The 18,309-nt window shown below is 45.5% G+C and overlaps 1 protein-coding gene across 4 annotated transcripts in view; it reads left to right on the top strand.

Annotated features, from left to right (window-relative positions):
• Nucleotides 1-18,309, top strand: part of PTPRU (protein tyrosine phosphatase receptor type U) — a 117,067-nt gene that overhangs the window by 49,820 nt on the left and 48,938 nt on the right. For all 4 annotated transcript variants that reach the window (XM_043993592.1, XM_043993590.1, XM_043993589.1 and 1 more), the window contains exons 9-12: nucleotides 5,893-6,002; nucleotides 6,367-6,568; nucleotides 7,682-7,784; nucleotides 18,006-18,279. In XM_043993592.1, the coding sequence (XP_043849527.1) occupies nucleotides 5,893-6,002; nucleotides 6,367-6,568; nucleotides 7,682-7,784; nucleotides 18,006-18,279 (689 nt within the window). The remainder of the gene's footprint in view (nucleotides 1-5,892; nucleotides 6,003-6,366; nucleotides 6,569-7,681; nucleotides 7,785-18,005; nucleotides 18,280-18,309) is intronic.

The raw sequence follows: 18,309 nt of genomic DNA, 5'->3' as shown, positions 1-18,309 counted from the left end.
TCCTCTCTCCCTGTCAGGCTGACGGTATCCTGCCCCCACCCCACAGTGACATATACAGTAATGACCTCATACAATTTCCATAATAGTGAAGGGAAGGACCTTTAGAATTTGACATGAATCTATGCCTTTCCTGCAACCTCATTTTCCCTTCTTGATTGACATTGAAGCTGGAGGGGTCGAGGATAGGGATGGCAGCAGCAGCAGCAGCAGCCTAGTGTAGTGGAAAGAGGACTGAATTTGGAATTAGAAGACGAGTTAAAATTCTGAAGCTTGCAAGTATGACCTTGGATAAGTCACATCCTCATTGGCCTCAGTCTCCCCATCTGTAAAATGAGGTGGTTATACTTTATTAATCAGTCAACAAGAATGGACTAAGTACTTACTATGTACTAGGCAGCCTGGAAATACAAAGAGAAAAATGAAACAGCCCCTGTCCTCAAGGAGTTTACATTATTTTTTTTTCTTTTTTTTTTTTTTTTGTGGGGTAATGAGGATTAAGTGATTTGCCCAGGGTCACCCAGCTAGTAAGTATCAAGTGTCTGAAGCCATATTTGAACTCAGGTCCTCCTGACTCCAGGGCCAGTGCTTTATCCACTGCGCCACCTAGCTGCTCCATGGAAGTTACATTCTAATGATGATCACTAAGCCCCCTTCTGGCTGTAAGTGTATGATCCTAAGAGGAGGTAGAAATCCAGGGAAAGCTAGAGGGTCTTGGTCTTTCCTCTTGGATGCAACTTCTAGTACTTCCAAAATATTCAGAAATCCCTCAAGTTAAAGGGGCAGGGGCCACGGGGGAGTTGAGACCTGGCTAAAAGCCTACAGGCTTTGCCTCAGTAGTACCCTCTTTGAGTCCTGCCCGGCTCCCTCCCTGTTATGGAGGTTGCTTCTGGGAACTTCCAGGCTCCAGATGACACAGAGCTGGAGCAGAAGCTGCTGTGATTCCCTTGCCTCTTCCCTTTCTTTCAGAGTTTGAATGGTCCCCCTGAAGAGGCTGTGATAGACAGGTGCCATGGGGCTCCTGGCTGGGCCTGGGGCTGATCTTCCTTCTGTCTGTTTTAGGCTCGAGGCTAGATGGTGCAGTGGATAGAGTGTCTGGGGTTCAAATCTGGCTTCAGACCATAGGCAAATCACTGAACCTCAAAATGAGAAGAATAATAGTACCTACCCCGCCCATTGTTGTGAGGATCAAATGAGATCATATCCATAAAGCATTAAGTACAGTGCCAGGTGCATAATAGGTGCTGTATCAATGTTATTATCTTTATTTATTATTCATTCATTCCTTTATCTATGTAGCGATCTCTCCATTCATTCATTCCTTTATCTCTCCATTCATTTATTAATTTATCTTCTATTCATTCATTCCTTATCTTTCCATTCATTTATTTATCTATCTACTCATTCATTCATTCATTTTCTTGGAGGCTCCACAGTCAGTAAGTAGCAAACCTGGGACCAGATTCCCAGCTCTTCTCCTTTCAAATGACGGTATGTTCTTTCCCAGTTCTTCTCCTTCTAAAAAAAATAGTTTTAAAATAAACAAACCATTTTTCTTTTTTTAATAAAATTTTATTGATATCTTTAGTTTTCATATTGCCTAAGTTTTCTTAGTATTCTTCCCCTTCTCTCTCCCGTCTCCCAAAGAATCATCCCATACAATGAAGGATATTTTTTTTTTTTTGGTGAGGCATTTGGGGTTAAGTGACTTGCCCAGGGTCACACAGCTAGTAATTGTTAAGTGGCTGAGGTTGGATTTGAACTCAGGTCCTTCTGAATCCAGGGCCGGTGCTCTATCCACTGCACCACCTAGCTGCCCCAATGAAGGATATTTTTAAAAAGAAAATGAATGGGGACAGCTAGGTGGCACAGTAGATAGAGTACTGGCCCTTGATTCAGGAGGATCTGAGTTCAAATTCGGCTTCAGACACTTGATACTTACTAGCTGTGTGACCCTGGGCAAGTCACTTAACCCTCATTGCCCTGTAAAAAGAGAGAGAGAGAGAGAGAGAGAGAGAGAGAGAGAGAGAGAGAGAGAGAGAGAAAGAAAAAGAAAAGAAAATGAGAAAAGAAAAAAAGAAAGGAAACTCCCCTCCAACAAAATTGATCAGCACATAGAAAAATTCTGAAGATATATGCCAGTGTTCCACATCCCTGGACATTCCCCTCCCCCACTTCCTCCCCCAGCCCCAGATGGTTGCAAAGGAGTGGGGCAGGTGTCTCCTCTCTCCCTTCCTTTGGGGGCCAGGCTAGTTCTTTGTAATTCTGCAACATTCATTTTCATTTGTTTTATAGTTGTTCTTTCCGTTTCCATTGTTGTCGTCATTATATATATTGTTTTCTTGGCTCTGCTTACTTTACTCTGCATCATCTTTTGATGCTTCTCTCTTCGTAATGGTCTTTGTTTCTTAGGAGAGGAAGGAAGGGGAAAGGATTTAGCATTTATTAAGTACCTATTATGTAATGCAGAAATAGGATTAATGTTATTATGTGTGTATATATATATGTGTGTATATATATCTATATCTATCTCTATATGTATAGAGATATATAGATATAACCTATATCAGATTACCTGCTGTCTAGGGGAGGGGGGAGGGAGGGAGAAAAATCTGAAATTGTAAAGCATGTATAAACAAAAGTTGAGAACTATCTTTACATGTAACGGAAAAAATAAAATATCTCATTAAAAAAAAAAGTACCTATTATGTGCCAGGCACTATGCTAAACACTGTCCAAATATTATCTCATTTGATACTCACAACAACTCTGGCAGGTAGGTGCTATTGTGAACCCCCTTTGAAGCTGAAGAAACTGAGGCAAAAAGAAGTTAAGGGACTTGCCCAGGGTCACACAGCTAGGAAGTATCTGAGGCCAGATTTCAATTCGAGTCTTTTTTTTTTTTTTTTTTTTGGTGCAGGGCAAGGAGGGTTAAGTGACTTGCCCAGGGTCACACAGCTAGTGTCAAGTGTCTGAGGCCGGATTTGTACTCAGGTCCTCCTGAATCCAGGCCAGGTGCTTTATCCGCTATGCCACCTAGCTGCCCCCCCCCTTCATTCTTTCTTTCTTTCATTTTTTTTTGCAGGGCAGTTGGGGTTAAGTGACTTGCCTAGGGTCACACAGTTAGTAAGTGATAAGTGTCTGAGGCCGGATTTGAACTCAGGTCCTCCTGAATCCAGGGCCGGTGCTCTATCCACTGTGCCACCTAGCTGCCCCCATTATTTCTTATAGTACAATAGTATTCTATCATCTTGCTATACCATAATTTGTTCAGCCATTCTCCAGTTGATGAACATTCTTTTAGCTTGCAATGCTTTCCTACCACAAAAAGAGCAGCTATAAATATTTTTTTGTACCTGTGAGTCCTTTCCTCCTTTCTTTGCTCTCTGAGGGTGTATGGACGTAGTTATGTATCACTGACCGAGAGAGTATGTACAGTTTAGTGATTTGGGGGGATGTTTTCCTGCAGCTGGCAGGCATGCCCCCCTTCATAATTGGATTATAAACTGCTAGAGATCGAGAGTAGATGGCTGCTCATGGTTATCAAAGGTGCTTTGGTGAGTATTTGACTCTTCATAATCGTTCATCAGCTTTTCTTGAAGAGCAATCGAATGTCTGGGCCCCGGAATAGTTTCCACCCCCTCCCTAGCCAGGGAATAAAATCCATGCTTAACTAGGGTGGCTCAATGGAGTTCAAATAGATCCCCTAGAGGAGCCTCATTATCAGCCTAATGATTAGGACAATTAATTGGAGAGTGCTCTTGGCTTGAGAGGATGCTGGAATGGTGTCTAGGGTCTGGGTATGCTCCCTAAGCCAGGAGGGCACAGGGTGAGACTAGAGAGCCAGGCTCCCCCTCTCCCTACTCTGCTGGGAATCCCAGCAATTCATCAGTTTGGTTTGGGTGATGAAGCAGGCACCATGGCCCTGGAGGGCCATTGCTGTAGTTTTTTTTTTTTTTTTTTTTTTTGTAGATCATTCCCTTGGTTCTGCTTTTTCTCAGTGTGTGTCAGTTCATATCCAGTATAGCAAAGGGTATCAAGTGCTGGACTTGGGGTCAGAGAGACCTGAGTTCAAATCCCACCTCAGACTCTGAGGTCATCACTCAACCTTACTGGGCTTTGTAAAAAATGAGGGCGTTGGAATGAATGACTTCCTTCCTTCCTTCCTTCCTTCCTTCCTTCCTTCCTTCCTTCCTTCCTTCCTTCCTTCCTTCCTTCCTTCCTTCCTTTCTTTCTTTTTTTGTGGGACAATGAGGGTTAAGTGACTTTCCCAGGGTCACACAGATAGCAGGTGTCAAGTATCTGAGGCCACATTTGAACTCAGGTCCTCCTGAATCCAGGGCTGATGCTCTATCCACTGCGCCACCTAGCTCTCCTAGGACCTAGTACTTTTACACATGCCCCTGGGAAGGGGCCAGCTCCATGGCCAGGCATTTTGTGTGCTTGGAACACTGGTTTTAAGATGATGCCTCAATAACTCACTATCCTCTGGGGGCTCCCACCATTTACTATATCCTGTAAGCCTGCTTCATTATAAAGCAAACCTCTCCAGGTCAAGGAGAGTACAATTTTCTGGCATACAGAACATAAACATCCATTAATCAAAACAGCCATTAAAAAAGATCCTATGTTGTATGGTTAAGAGACTTGAGTTCTAGTTTTACCACTGAGCAGTTGTGACCTTGGCACTTACCCGCTCTAGGACTTTGTTTCCTCTGCTATACAATGAGACTATCAAACTAGATGGTATTGAAGCTTTCTACCACCTTTAGCATTCTATTCCTTTAAAAGCATTTTATTAATGTTCTTCCCCCCACCCCCCATCTTTCTTACTTGCTAATGACTCCTCCTTCCCAATAAAATTTTCCCATATAATCAAGAAGAATAGTTATGCTAAGCAAATCAACATGGCCATGTTTGACAATGTACGCCTTATTCATCACCTCTCCCATGAGATCTGGGGAGCTGAGCATTCTTCTCTTCTGGGACATCTTATTCTCCATGGGGGCCACTTACCTCATTCTGCTCCGGTTTTTCTACCTGGAAATTTCCTCCTTTAATCATCCGGCCTGTCCCCTTGTCTTTCTGGGTTGTCCCAAGGTTATTCCCAAAGTGTTTCCAACTGGTTCCTTACATCTCCCATCTTTGCACTGGCTGAACCCCATGCCTGGAATACACACGCTCCTTCCTCACCTCCACCTCTCTTCCTTTACAACGAACCTCAAGAACCATCTTCTGAATGAAGCCTTTCTTGATATCCCCAATTACTGATGCCCTCTCCTAAACTGTTATTCTTGTTTTTCAGTTGTTTGAGCCAAGCCTGACTCTTCATGACCTCATTTGGTGTTTTCTTGGTAAAGATACTGGAGTGGTTTGCTATTTCCTTATTCAGCTCATTTTATAAATGAGGAAACTGAGGGAAACAGAGTGAAGAGACTTTCTTAGGGTCACACACCTAGTGAGTGTCTGAGGCCAGATTTGAATTCAGGAAGATGAGTTTTCCTGACTCCAGGCCTGGCGCTCTATCCACTGTGCCACACTTGTATTTATTTGTATTTATTCAGGTAATTTTTTTTTTGCTACATGTATTTATAGGGGTACTTATCTCACCTATTAGATTAAAAGCTACTTGTGAGTCAGGATTATTTCATTTTTGTCTTTTAATATCCTCAGTGCCTAGCTCAGTGCTTGTCACATAGAAGGCATTTAATAAATGCTTGTTGGTTGAATAGCACCTCTCCTATTTTTAAAGATTTCCCAGGGAAGAGAAGCTCCCAATTCATCAGTGAGAGCTTCATCTCCTATCATGTCAGAAAATTCCTCCTCTCATTTGACCTCCATTACTCCTGATCATAGCTGGGCTAATGAAGGTCTGGGATGGGGTTTCCCTTGTAGTTCCTGGAGGAATCTCAGCAGAGTCACTGACCTTCACCCCTCTGGAGGACATGATATTTCTGAAGTGGGAAGAGCCCCTGGAGCCAAATGGCCTCATCACCCAATATGAGGTAGATATCTCTTCTTGAGGCTCTGTACCTAGGGGGTCAAACCTTGGTCCACTGGTTAGATACGGACCTACAAGCATTGCCTAGAAGTTTGGGGTCCAGGGGAGATGGTGGGAGGAGCAGAAGGAAGAAGAAAGAAGTTATCTTCCACAGTACCTTCTGATTCTAGGATTCTGGGAGGATAGAGAGATGAGAGGGGGGAGTTGGCCAGATTTTGAGGAGAAGGGAGACAGAAAGTTGGGGGAGTTCATCCCCAGAGCTCATGTTGTCAGGGCTTAGTGACCTTTCTTCCTACTCTAAACCCCAGTGATCCCTGACAGTGACACCCTCTTCTCTGTGACATTTTTCCCCCTCTGCCTGTCTCCAGATCAGCTATCAGAGCATCGAGTCATCAGACCCCGCAGTGAATGTGCCCGGCCCCAGACGCACAGTTTCCAAGCTCCGAAATGAAACGTATCACGTGTTCTCCAACCTGCATCCGGGTACCACATACCTGTTCTCTGTGAGGGCAAGGACCGGCAAGGGCTTTGGCCAAACGGCACTTACTGAGATCACCACGAATATCTCTGGTGAGCAACCACCTTCCTCTGCCCCTCCCATCTAGGCTCCAGTGTGGGAAGGGCTGATCCTGTGGACTGTAGCTTGTCATGGAATATTGCATGGGGGATCCTGATGAGAGGCTGACAGGGATAGGGAGCATCATTGTGTTGGAGAAATAGGAGATTGGGAAGTGGACCCTGGATGCTTTGGTGAGGATTCATGGGGGGATTTGGAGATGAGGGGGTTACCCTCCCCCAAAACAGGTTATGGTGCAATGTCCAGGGTCACAGTTCATTTCTGGTTCCATTGTTGACTCACTGTTCTTGGTTTCTGAGGACACATCTCACTGTCCTTGGGGAGAGCTTTGTCCCTTCTACCTGGAGGGTCAGTTGGTGCCTGTGTTCTATTTTTTTTTAAAAATGTGCTATTAGTCCTCCCTACCCAGAGAGGGCTAGAGACTGAAGGTTCAGGGAGGAAATGAAAGATCATTGGAAATGAAGGATCTGGGAGCATTTGATAAGGTTGGATATTAAAGGGTCAGAGAGGTTGTGGATAAAGTGATCATGGAGGTTGGAGGCCAAAAGATGTAGGGGGGACTGGATCCTGAAGGATCAGGGAGGCTAGGGACTAAAAGAATAGAGGGGTCAAGGGGACAGGAGGAGTCAGGAAGGTTGGATGCTCAGGGGTCAATGAGATCTGGGACAAAAAGATCATTGAGGTTTGAGAGGAAGGGATTGGGGGTACTGAAGGATCAAGGAGGCTAAAGTCAGGAGGGGTCAGGAAGCTTGACTTTTAAGTGTCATAGAGGTCAGGGACAAAGAGGTCAGGAAGGCCAGGACCCAAGAAGCAGGAAGAGTGGGGGCTGAACATTTAGGGAAGCTAGAGATTAAGTAATAAGGAAGGGTGGAGTTCTAGGGAAGAGGAAGACTGGGGATTGAAGGAGCAGGGCGGCTGAAGATTAAGAGGTCTGGGAGGCCAGGGACAGGAGGGCTCAGGAGCCTTGGGTAGGAAGGGATCGGAGAGGTCAGGGACATAGGAGTCTAGGGGACAGTGGTCATGAAGTTTGAAATCCGGGTTGCTCTGAATGTCTTCAAACTTTCCCCCATCCCTTGGCTCACTCCTCCCCACCTCTCCCTTTTCAGCTCCGAGCTTTGACTATGGGGACATGCCCTCCCCTCTGGGGGAATCAGAGAGCACCATCACAGTGCTGCTGAGGCCGGCGCAAGGACGTGGAGCCCCCATCAGGTAAGGTGGCTCAGTGGGGAGTGAGAGGTGTTGGGGACAAGCGGATCTGCAGGGACCTATTCTCTCTCAAGTCTCCCTCTGCCTCTTTGTTCTGCCCCTTTCTTCCCTATTATATTATTTTCAGTTCCACTCTTTTAATTAATTAATTATTTTTTTTGAGAGGCAATTGGGGTTAAGTGACTTGCCCAGGGTCACACAGCTAGTAAATGTTAAGTGTCTGAGGCCGGATTTGAACTTAGGTACTCCTGACTCCAGGGCCAGTGCTCTATCCACTGCTCCACCTAGCTGCCCCACTCTTTTTATATAACACCAACTCCCTCGCCCCCTTCCTATGTCCCCAACTCCATTTTCATCTCTGCTCCTTCTTCCTCCTGGTGCAGGGGGCTGAACCTGGTGGGAAGGGATTATTTCCTGAAGGACAGTGGCCGCAGAAGAAAATATGGTAGTGGTTGGGGCAGGTCATTTATCCTCTGGAGGTTTTGGTTGGCTTGCTCTTGTTTGGCTTAGGTCTTGACTTTATGCACCCCAGTCACTGCAGACTCTGGCCCCTCAGGTTTGGGTCACTATGGATGTTAGTCATTGAGGATGGGGGTTCCTGAGAATACTGGTCACTAAGGAAATTGGTCATTGCTGATCCTAGTTGCTAAGGATATTAATCATATGGTCATGTTGTTTACTGTGGATCCTGGACTACAAGGATGTTGGTCACTGTGTATTCTATGGATACTGATTGATGGGGATTGTGGTTACTGTCATTAAGGATAGAGGTTGCTATGGACCATGATCTTTATCACTACTAGTCACTGAGGATGTTTACTGCTGTGAACACTGGTCATGTTGTTCACTATAGACTCAGATTGCCAAGGATGTTGGTCACTATGGACACTGGTCATGGAGAATGCTAGTCCCCTGGACTTTGGTCACTGGGGTCACCTTGAGGGCATTGACTACTAAGAATATTGGTTATCGTGGAAACTGGTGACTGGGGATACTGATTACCATGGACTTTGGTCACTGGGGACATCGGTCACTGGGGTCATTAGCCATTGACAATGTAGGTCACTGAGTCAATTGATCATTGGGAATATTGGTCACTGCGTAATCGCTGTCATTGAGTTTTTTTTTTTTATCAGTGTGAACCCTTTTCATTCTGTTCACTGTGGATTCCTAGTTTGCAAAGATGGTAGTCACTGTACACTAGCATTGAAAATATCATTCCCTTGGACTTTGGTCACTATGGATATTGGTTACTGAGGATATTGGCTACCAAGGATATAGGCCAGTGTGGATCCTGGTCATTAAAGAAGTTGGACATCGTGAACTCTGGCCATTGAGGACATTGGTCACAATGGACTTTGATCTTTGGGAATCCTGGCTATGAAGAACATTGGCCAACATGGATATTAACCATTGGATTTACTGGCTATTGAGGGTGTTAATTTTTGAGGATATTGGTCAGTAATGGATACTTGTTACTGGGGACATGAGTCACTGAGGGTATTAGTCATTGAGGACAATTGTCCCTGTGGATACTAGTCACTAAGTGCTAAGTCATTATGCTGACCACTGCATATTGACAATAGAAAATGCTGGCCACTGATGGTATCTGACTGTTGGGATGTTAGATAGGGTGGGGACCGGTCACTTTGCATGATAGTCATTATGGGCTTTCATCTCTGAGTCTGTTGGCCAATGGGGACGTTGGCTAGCGGGGGTGCCAATTACTCTGTATATTGGATATGGAGGATGCTGCTCACTGAAGGGCAACAGTCAGTGTAGACATACTTTTCACCAGACATTGTACACTTTGGGAGAACTTCCTGCTCTTCTCTGTGTTTTTCTTTGCTGCTACAGAAACAGGGAAGGACCCTCTAGCCCCTCTTCCCTAACCTACAGTAGTTGAAGGGGTGGAGGTGGGTAAAGTATGTAAGGAGGTAAGAGGTTAGGGATAGTGTATTGGAATTGTGTCTGACATGGGTACCTGATCAGGGGGTGGAGGGGCACCCAATCCTGGGGGAAAGACCCCAGCTGGCTGCCTCATTTGTGATCAGAAGATACTTCCTTTCCACTTACTTGCCCCCAACACACGAGAGAGGGTTAGGTTTGTGGGGCTTTGTTTATTTGTGTCTTGTTTTTAAGAGGGCTGCTTCCATAACAACGACAGCAACAATAATAACTGGTTGTAGCAAATGAGATAATATCCGTAAGGCACTTAACGCAATGCCTGCCACATAGTACGTACTTAATGAGCAGTTGTTCTTGCTTCTCCTTGTGTCTGGCACATAGTAGGTGCTTAATGAGTTCTATTTGATTGCTTGATATGGCACTTTGAGACCTGCCAAGGGCTTTCCATACATTATCTCATCTGATCCCCGCAACAAGCCCGTGAAGTGGGTGCTATTCCCATTTTAGAGATTAAAAAAACAGGTTGAGAAAGATGGCTCGACTTGCCTAGTGTTGCACAGCTAATCATTTTGAGGTGGTATTCTAACCCAGTTTTCCCTGACTACAAGTCCTGCATGCTATCCACTATGACACATTGTTTCTCTCTGTTACATGCGAGGTAGCTAACAGGTGGATAGGTGTGTGTGGGTGCCTCTCTCCCTCCTTCTTATGTCTTGGGAAGTAAGATCCAGGGTCAGAGGCTCTGGATTAAGTTGGCGCCACATTCTCAGTTGGTCGTTTAGGCAGGACAGGGGGCCTCAGGGGGCTGGTACCAATCTGGGGGCAACGCCTATTCCCCCCTCTCCCCATTGCCCCTAGAGATGGTAGTAAGTGGTGTCTGGCTGGTTTCCATGGAGACAGAGATGCAGGAGAGCCTCTCATTGGGTGGGTTTTCATAGCCACAGGGCAAGAGAGAAGCTTTGAGCTTCCTCTTTCCTGGAACTATCCCTGGGAAGAGCAGACTGCAGTATAGTAAGTAGGTCCTTCTTTCTACAACCTGCCCTGATGAAGATGGGACAATTAACTTGTTTTGTGGGTAATGTGCATAGAAGTACCCCCACCCTGGGCCTGGGCCTGAGCCTCTCCTAGTGGATTGCTTTTCTCCTCCAGCATTGCCAATCTTCTTCTTGTCGAAATGACTGACTGGGATCCATTTTGGGGCAGCTCAGGAAGTCTTAACCTTCAGCCCTTGGAGTCAGGAAGACCTGAGTTTGAATCCTACCTCAGACACTTGCTAGCCATGTGACCACGGACGAGTCACGTTGCTTCTCTGTCTCAGTTTCCTCATTTGCAAAATGGGGGTAATGACAGCACCTTCCAGGGTTGCTGTGAGAATCAAATGAAATAACATACCTCAAGTGCTTTGCAAATGTTGAAATGTTATAGAAATGCTTGCTATCATTATTATTCATATTAATTAGCTAACATCTATCACACTGATAATAATTTCCCCAAAGGACCTTACTTCCACAAAGTGGAATAAAAATCTTTTCCCAACGTCCTCTGTTGCTGTCATGGTGTGAAAGTGCCCGGGGATTCCCAAAGGCTTTGCGAGTCATCAGCATGCAAGATACAGCGGGCCTACAAGCTGGAAAGGGTTCAAGGGCAGGCCTGGTTCAGAACCAGCCTGGCTATGCTCAGAGGTGCTCATTATGTGGGGCTCTGCTTTTTCAGTCCCTGCCACCCTCAAAGCCTGAGTCCTGAGTTATATAGGGATTGTGGTCTCTGTCAGGGGGTGGGGAGAAGACCCACATTTGAAGGCTCGTGTCCTTAAAGTTTTACAGATTAGGGCAAAAGAGCACGAATTTCCAGAGCCTGGAATGATCTGGCCATAGAGCAGGGGGATCCTAGCCTGGAATGTCCTTAATTTGACCCCTGGAGGTCAACCTGGCTTTCTGTTCCCCTCTTACCAACCTCTGGGCCTGGTCTCACATTGCCTTAAAGCTCATCTTGACCTTGATCTGACTTCCCTAACACCATCTTCTCTCAATCCCATGGAATCCCAGGGTTGACAGGGGCCTTCAAAGGCATCTGATCCAGTCCCCTCAGTGACTTCCCTGAGAAGTCACTGTCCGGCCTTCACTTGCAGACCTCCACCAACAGGCCCCTCAGGATCACAGAATTTGGGAGCTGGCAGGGAAGGATGGTCAACAGCCATCTGGCCCAAGCCAGTGCCTTAAGGAATCCTCACTATAACACGACAAGTGGTCCTCCAGCCCCTGCTTAAAGATCTCCAGGGAGGCCCTCCCCGCAACCATGTGACCCCTTCCACTTTTGGACTACTCCAATCGAGAAGCCTTGGAGCCAGGATGAGCTGAGTTCAGGTCCTGCCTTTGACACATGACCCTGTACTAGTCTCTTTCTCCTCTTTGAGTTTCCTCATTTACAAAATTTGGGATTGTAAATTTAGGACAGGGAAGGACTTTAGAGGTCATTTTGTCTAACCAGGTCCTGCCTCTGACACATATTCACTGTGTGACCCTGGGAAAGTCACTTAAACCCTCAGTGCTCAAGGCAAATTCTAAGATTACAAGATATAGATAAAGTATTTTTAAATTTTTTTTTGGTGAGGTAATCAAGGTTAAATGATTTACCCAGGGTTACACAGCTAGTAAATGTCAAGTGTCCAAGGCTGGATTTGAACTCAGGTTCTTCTGATTCCAGAGCCAGTGCCCTATCTACTGCACCATCTGGCTGCCCTGAGAAAGTATTGACCTGAATAGGTAGAGAGGGAGTTTCTTCATCCTGGAGTTCTCTATATCAAAAAGATCACAGGATGAGTCCCTAAACTCTCACTAATTGTTAGAAAATGTTTCCTGACATCAAACCTAAATTGCTCTCTGCAACTTCTACTCTCTTTGCAACACCAGGCAGCCCTGTCCAGTTGGGGACTGCTCCACTTGTTAGGAAGTTTTCCTTAGGGTCTTCAAACCATTGATTTAGAGCCAGAAAGGACCTTAGAGGCTGTTTAGTTCAAATTCCTTTCCTTCCCCCACATATAAAGAAACTTAGGGCTGGCTTTTACGTGGAGCTGAAATCTGCCTCCCTTTACCTTCCTCTCACTGGTGGAGTTGTTTTTGTTTTTTTTTCCTGGTGGAGTTTTTGAAGGTTTGGCACATGATCCTAACCTTGTGAACTCTTCTGAGGTTACTGAATGTCATCTGACATTTCAGCTATCCCTTCCAACCTCATGGAAACCCCAAATTTGATGAGCCTTGCACTACTGCCCTCATGAGAGCAATGAGGAGACACTGAAGAGAGTAGGACCAAGGACAGAGCCTTGGGGCACTTCTCTCTACTTGGATGTATTAGCATCATCATCATTATGACCTTCTTCTTCTTCTTCTTCTTCTTCTTCTTCTTCTCCTTCTTCTTCTTCTCTTCCTTCTCCTTCTCCTTCTCCTTCTCCTTCTCCTTCTCCTTCTCCTTCTCCTTCTCCTTCTCCTTCTCCTTCTCCTTCTTCTTCTTCTTCTTCTTCTTCTTCTTCTTCTTCTTCTTCTTCTTCTTCTTCTTCTTCTTCTCTTCCTTCTCCTTCTCCTCCTCCTTTTTTCTCCTCCTCCTTCTTTTTCTTCCTCCTCTTCCTTCTCCTCCATCTCCTTCTTCTTCAAAGTTTTTAAATATTTTTTTTTTTGGTGAGGCAATTGGGGTTAAGTGACTTGCCCAGGTTCACACAGCTAGTAAGTGTTAAGTGTCTGAGGCTGGATTTGAACTCAGGTACTCCCGACTCCAAGCCAGTGCTCTATCCACTGCGCCACCTAGCTGCCCCAAGTTTTAAAATCTTAATAGTATTTTATTTTTTCCAGTTACATGTAAAGATAGCTTTCAACATTTGTTTTTAGAAGATTTTGAGTTCCAAATTTTTCTCCCTCCCTCCCTTCCTTCCTCCCTCCCTCAGACAGAAAGCAATCTGATAGAGGCTATATATGTACAATCACATTAAACATATTTTTGCATTAGTCATGTTGTGAAAGAAGAATCTGAATAAAAGGGAAAAACCTCAAAAAAAGAAACAAAACAAAACAAAACAAAAAAGTAGAAACAGTATGGTTCAATCTGCATTCAGATTGCACAGTTCTTTTTTCTGGATGTGGAGAGCATTTTCCATCATGAATCCTTTGTAATTGTCTTGGATCATTGCATTGCTGAGAAGAGTCAAGTCTATCACAGTTGATCTTTGCACAATGTTCTCCTGGTTCTGCTCACTTCACTCAGCATCAGTCCACTTAAGTCTTTCCAGGTTTTTCCGAAATCTGCTTTTCTTTTCTTTTCTTTTCTTTTTTTTTTTTAGTGAGGCAATTGGGGTTAAGTGACTTGCCCAGGGTCACACAGCTAGTAAGTGTTAAGTGTCTGAGGCCGGATTTGAATTTAGGTACTCCTGACTCCAGGGCTGGTGCTCTATCCACTGAGCCCCCTAGCTGCCCCTGTTCATTATTTCTTACAGCACAATAGTATTCCATTACATTCATATACCACAATTTGTTCAGCCATTCCCCAATTGATGGGCATCCCCTTGATTTCCAATTTTTTGCCACTACAAAGAGAGCTGCTATAAATATTTTTGTACATGTGGGTCCTTTTCTCTTTTTTATGATCTCTTTGGGATACAGACCTAGTAGTGGTATTACTGGGTCAAAGGGTACACACAGCCCCATAGCGCTTTGGGCATAGTTCCAAATCCATTAGCATCTTCTGTGTGTCAGACAGTGTGCTAGGCACTACTGACACAAGTTTAAAAAATGAAGCCATCACTACTTGCAGGAACCTTATATCCTAATAGGGGAGATGATAAGTAAATATAAAAATACATATAAAATAAAGATGATATACATAAAATAAATATATACATAAACACACATGTGTATATGTGCATATGTACACATACACATATACATGTATGTATGTATATATATGTATATACTTACACACTGATATGATAGTTATTTGGGAAGAGGGGTCATAGCAGTTGGGGGAAATCAGGAAAATCCTCAGTCCTCATTCAGAAGATGGTGCTTGAGATGTGTCTGCAAGAAAGAGAGGTATCTTCTGAAGTAGGGGTAGGAAGGAAATGCTTTCCAGCCACGTGGAATAGCCAGATGGGAGGGTTGTTTGTGAGGAGAGGAGAAGGCCAGTTTGGCTGATTCCACTCCCCACTTGCCAGGCTGGGCCAGATTGTCACCAATGGTATCCAGTTAAGCTTTTGGATGTGTGTCCCATTCTCCCTGCTGGTTCCATCCATGTCCTTGGGTTTCGATTTTCACAGGTCATATCCCCCAATCAGGGAACATTCCCCAGAAAGCTCCTCGTGTTTACAGTACCCTATGTGCCATGCATCTGTACGTAAGCCATATGGGACTCACATTGGTAATAAGTGGGAAGGGTCATTGTTTCTCGATTGCTTCTTTCTGGGCACAGGGTGACCATCTCTGTCTGGGACCATCTCTCTAGAGGGACTGTGTGACTCATCCTTCCCTTCACCCTGCCTTCCAAGCTTTCAGATGGGGGGTGGCGCAGAGAAAATAGTAAGGACCAGCTGAGCTCTCAGATTGAGGGCACAGGCAGCTCTGTTGAGGAGAGGCCTGGGACAGGATTGAGAGAGGCTATTAAAGAGATGGTGCTTAGAGATAGTGGGCTCTGGCTTGGATCTGGAGGCCCCTCACTGCCCCCAAGCTAATAGAATTAAGGGAGGAGGGGGTTGGCTCTTTTAACTGCCTTCCTGAGGCTGGGTGACATCAGCCGAATGGGATAGTAGGAGCAAGCATTGAGAGAGGATTTACAATAGATAACTTGCTTTATATGCTCTGTCTTGATTGTTAGATTGCATGGCTCTCTTTAGCTCTGAGATCCATCCACTTCGTTCTCCTTTCTATTCCCCCTCAAGGAGGGTGGTGTAGTGGATAGTGGATAGAAAGCCGGACTTGGAGTCAGGCAGACATGAGTTCCAAATCTGTCTGAGATACTCATTAGCAGTATGACCCTGGGCAAGTCACTTAACCTCTGCTTGAGTTTCCTCATTTGTAAAATGAAGGAATTGAACTCAATTGCCTCTTAGGTCCCTTCTGACTAAATCTTTGGTTTTATGATCCTTTCTCCATACATTTTTTTCCTTTCTCTCCTGTTTCCTAGCCATGTTTGTGGGATACCGAGCTTTGAGAGACCACCCAGGAAAAGTGGCCAGTGAGTCAGTGTTCATTTGCTGCTGCTGCCATGAAAAAAACCCCAAATTTATGGCTTTGGGATGAGGTTGGGAGAAAAAACCCCACATCATAGTCTCCAACTTCCCTCTCCCTCTCCCCCTCCCTTCCCTCTCCATACTTTCTTCAGTCTTCATGCCTCTTCCCAGAGGGCCGTGTGCAGGACTGGTCACTGTCCTCAAAAGGGAGATTTTATGAAACTGAGCAAGGGGGACAGGGAAGATAAATCAATTATCAAATGAATGGGAGTGGCGGGGGGAAGCGGAGAATGCTAACATCTGGGCATAGTCTGGGCAAAATGGAAACGAATGGGACAGGATTAAAGTTTATAAACGAATCAAAACAACGTACTCATCAAATCTCAGAATGATAGCAGCCAACATTTCTGTAACACCTTAAGGTTTGCAGGGTGCTTTCTCTCTATTATCAGTCTCTAGCCACATAAACATTGAGCTGCAGCATGCAGCGGATTTGGGAGCAGGAAGATCTGTGTTTTGATCCCATCTTGGATGCTTACTTACTAGCTGGGTGACCCCGGGCAATTTACTTAATCACTCCAGGCCTCAGTTTCCTTATCTGTTGGACTTTATGGCTTCTAAGATCCCTCCCAGTTCTGTCTGTGATTCTATTGTCTCATTTGAGCCTCACCCGCAAACCATAAAGGAGGTATGTTATTCTTGTTCCCATTTTACAAATCAGTAAATTGAGGCTCAGAGAGGTCCCAAATCACATGGTGTCAGAGACAGAATTAAACTCCGGCTTTCCTTGACTCCAAACCCAGCGCTCTGTCTACGGTACCCCCTTGCCCCTAAAATAATAGCTCCCCAGAGTTAGGTCCATGCTCTATTACTGACTAGTTAAGTGACCTTGGACAAGTGAAGTCTTGGTGTCTCTCTATAGGAATAATCGTGTAAGTACATACTACTTACTTCTGAAGGGGTGCTGTAGCTATTAAGTGCTATAAAATTGGAAGCTATTATTATTTCATGGAACTAGTTAGCCCAAGAGGTGGGGCAGGCTGAAAATATAAATAGCTTCAAAAATGTTTAGCTAAATCCATGGCTGACAAAGCCATAATGGGTTACTAAGGCAATGTAAAATCAGAGCATTTTAGAGCATGGAGGATGCGTGTGTGTGTGTGTGTGTGTGTGTGAGAGAGATGTGCATACATCTTAGACCACAGAATATGTGAACTGGAAGAGCCCTTAGGGCATAGAATATCAGAGCTGGGACGGCCCTTAGAACACAGAATGTCAGGGTTGGGAGGGACCTTAGGGCATAGAATGTCAGAGCTGGGAGGGTCCTTAGAACACAGGATGTCAGGGCTTGGAGGGCCCTTAGAACACAGGATGTCAGAGCGGAGAGGGCCCTTAGAACACAGGATGTCAGGGCTGGGAGGGCCCTTAGAACACAGGGTGTCAGGGCTGGGAGAGCCCTTAGAACACAGGATGTCAGAGTTGAAAGGGACCTTAGAATACCTTAGAATATTGGAGCCATGAGGGCCGTGAGTACTCATAATGTCAGAGCTGAGAGGGTCCATTTCTTCTCTTAGTGATCACCTAGTCCAATCTCTTCATTTTACATAGGAGGAAACTGAGGCCCAGAAAGGTGACGGGATTTGTCTGTTGTGAATTAGTGACCTGGCCTATGTAGCTCCATTAGCCAGGGCTTTGAAGGGGAGCAGGAAGGTGTGGTCTCTTCCACGTTTCCTCTTTGGCTCTGCTGCCAGAGACAGAATCCTTGGCCAGAGGGATTCTGGATCTGAGTCAAGGATAAGTGACCAGTGTCCTTGGGTTTGGGTAAGCAGAGTGATTCAGTGGAGAGGATGATGGATTTCAAAGCCAGACCTCCATTCCTCTGTGTGTGTGTGTGTGTGTGTGTCTATGTGTGCGCACTCGATGCAGTGATTGGCACATTATTTTGGTGAGCCTTCAGGACCCCCTAATATTGCCAAGGTTATTTGCAGGGTGGGGGTGCTTTACGTTATCACTTCTCAGCTTTGGCTCTAAGGCCTCTTTTGGGGACCCCTCCCCTGCATATACTGATGGCCGGGGGCCTCTGACTGTCTTATTTCCTCTGTGCTCAGTGTATACCAGGTGATAGTGGAGGAGGATCGTGCCCGGAGGATGAAACGGGAGCCTGGGGGTCAGGACTGCTTCCCGGTGCCACTCACCTTTGATGCTGCCCTTGCCCGGGGGGCGGTCCACTATTTTGGGGCAGAGCTGCCGGCCAGCAGCCTCTTGGAGGCCACACCTTTCACTGTGGGCGACAACCAGACATACCGGGGCTATTGGAACCCTCCGCTGGAGCCCAAGAAGGCATATCTCATCTACTTCCAAGCCACAAGCCACTTGAAGGGGGTGAGGAGCAGCCTGGGACCTGGGCAGCAG

Source organism: Dromiciops gliroides, chromosome 3 (genome assembly GCF_019393635.1).
Source record: "Dromiciops gliroides isolate mDroGli1 chromosome 3, mDroGli1.pri, whole genome shotgun sequence".
Taxonomy (NCBI): Eukaryota; Metazoa; Chordata; class Mammalia; order Microbiotheria; family Microbiotheriidae; genus Dromiciops; species Dromiciops gliroides.
Note: the sequence above shows the minus strand (reverse complement) of the source record. Positions and strands in the feature narration are given on the sequence as shown.